The following is a 2,157-nucleotide window of genomic DNA, read 5'->3' as shown; positions in this document are numbered from 1 at the left end:
CCCGGCGGCAGCCGCCCTCGGGCGCGGCGGCGGTGCCTGACGGCGGCTGCGCCCTGCGGGAGCGCACGTCCCGCGCCGCTGTCGCCGGGGCTCGCTCCCCTTTTGTCTGTGTATTTTTAGGTCATTGGAGTGGAGGGGTAGGTAATCCCCAGGCTCAAGTTCCAGAGGGGCGGGTTCTGGCCGGAGGTGGAGTCACTTTTCATTTAAATCCTCGACTATAAAATGGGCTTAAAGAGAAGCGGGCTCTCGGCGGTGCCGCGCAGAGCCCGGCTCGCAGGGCGCGCGGGGGCCCCGCGGCAGCCCGCGCCCGGCAGCCCCGGCCGCTGCGATGCTCCACTCCCTCGGCGTTCACACCTTGCAGCTCCTCACCCAGGCGGCCGCCTGCGTCCTCCTCTTCCCCCGCTTCCTGCTCACGGCCCTGATGCTCTGGCTCCTGGATTTCCTGTGCATTAGGAAGAAGATGCTGACGATGCCCACGGCGGAGGAGGCGGCCGGCGCCGGCGAGGAGCCGCCCCCCGACGACCCCCCGGTCTGCGTGTCCGACTCCAACCGCATGTTCACGCTGGAGTCGCTGAAAGCCGTGTGGCACGGGCAGAAGCTGGACTTCTTCAAGTCGGCGCACGTGGGCTCCTTAGCCCCCAACCCCGAAGTGATCCAGCTGGACGGGCAGAAGCGGCTCCGCATCCTCGACTTCGCCCGCGGGAAGAGACCCCTCATCCTCAACTTCGGCAGCTGCACCTGACCCCCGTTCATGGCTCGCCTGCGGTCCTTCCAGCGCCTGGCCGCGCACTTCGTGGACATTGCTGACTTCCTGCTGGTGTACATCGAAGAAGCACACCCCTCCGACGGCTGGGTCAGCTCGGACGCAGCCTACAAGATCCCCAAGCACCAGTGCCTCCAGGACAGGCTGCGGGCAGCTCAGCTGATGAGGGAGGGGGCGCCTGATTGCCCCCTGGCCGTGGACACCATGGACAATGCTTCCAGCGCCGCCTACGGTGCCTACTTCGAGAGGCTCTACATCATCCAGGAGGAGAAGGTGATGTACCAGGGAGGCAGAGGACCAGAGGGCTACAAGATCTCAGAGCTGAGGAGCTGGCTAGACCAGTATAAAACCCGGCTCCAGAGCCCCAGCACGGTGGTCATCCAAGTGTAAAAGGACCCGGCGAAAAGTGCAGGGGTGGAGCGGCAAGGGGAGGACGGGAGGAGAGGAGGAGAGAGAGAAGGCACTGCGAAGCCGATGGCAGGAGCTCTCTTCCCCCGGGGATACTCGAAGGAGGCTGCCGTGCGAGCTTTCGAGCAAGATGTGCCATAGTCCTTTCTCTATTCAAATCATGTTGATTTGCCAGCCACGCTCTTCAATACTGTATTTCCATGTGCGTTTTGTAAATAACTTTTTTTTTTTTTTTTTGGAGAAGCGTTTACTATTTTTTAAGGAGGCTCTCTTCCTACGGGATCTGTTCCCAGCTGTGTGTGTGCGCGGGTGTGTGTCTGAAAAGTTGTGTACAAGTGCTCCGTGCTGCCTAGCAAGCGCTAACTGGGATTTCTAGTATTTCTTTGTGATGACCGATTTTGAAATGGGTTTCTCTAATGCCAGGAAATCGTGTCTGATGTTGTCAAGTACTAGAACTGCCAATAGCCAGAGCTGAACGGAATGTCCTATTTATGTGGGGGGGTTTTGTAAGCCGTTCGTTCACTTTTTTTTTTAAGAATTTTTTTAAATAATAAAGGTTGAGTAAATATACGTCTAACCTTGACTGTCTCTCTCTTTAACTCGCTTCAGAGCGTTACATTCACTTTCCCTTTCGCCCACCTTGTAATATCCGCTTCGCGGCAGGGACGGGGAAGGCGAAACTGCCGGCGGGAGAGGATGCGCTGCTGGGGGCGGCGGCCCGGGGCCGGGGCCGGGCCGGGGCCGGGGCCGCTCCCGCCGCGGCTGAGCGCTGTGAACCGCCCGCCTCGGGGGCCTCCGGGGACCTGGAAGAGACGGAGGTTCCCGAGCGGCCCCAGGGGCAATCCAAGGCTCCGCGGCCGCGGGGACACGCGGAGGGGGGCTCTGAGCTCAGAGACTCGCCCGGCCTAGGGGGTTGCGCGCCCCCTCCGTGCTCCGCACCTTGCGCTCGGCGGCAGCGAGGAGCCGCCGCGCTGAGCGCGCAGCCT

At 61.5% G+C, this 2,157-nt stretch overlaps 1 protein-coding gene and 1 long non-coding RNA gene across 2 annotated transcripts in view; one reads left to right on the top strand and one right to left on the bottom strand.

The window, feature by feature from the left end:
• Window positions 1-2,157, bottom strand: part of LOC146588672 (uncharacterized) — a 16,806-nt gene that overhangs the window by 12,609 nt on the left and 2,040 nt on the right. The window lies entirely within an intron of this gene.
• On the top strand, window positions 272-1,748 carry DIO3 (iodothyronine deiodinase 3). The gene has a single exon (XM_085317439.1). It carries the CDS (start codon window positions 329-331, stop codon window positions 1,151-1,153), a length of 825 nt encoding a protein of 274 aa, XP_085173565.1. The 5' UTR covers window positions 272-328; the 3' UTR covers window positions 1,154-1,748.

This window comes from Rhea americana, unplaced genomic scaffold (assembly GCF_003343005.1).
Source record: "Rhea americana isolate MKP2758 unplaced genomic scaffold, rheAme1 scaffold_5, whole genome shotgun sequence".
Taxonomy (NCBI): domain Eukaryota; kingdom Metazoa; phylum Chordata; class Aves; order Rheiformes; family Rheidae; genus Rhea; species Rhea americana.
This window is presented reverse-complemented; position numbering and strand designations above follow the sequence as displayed.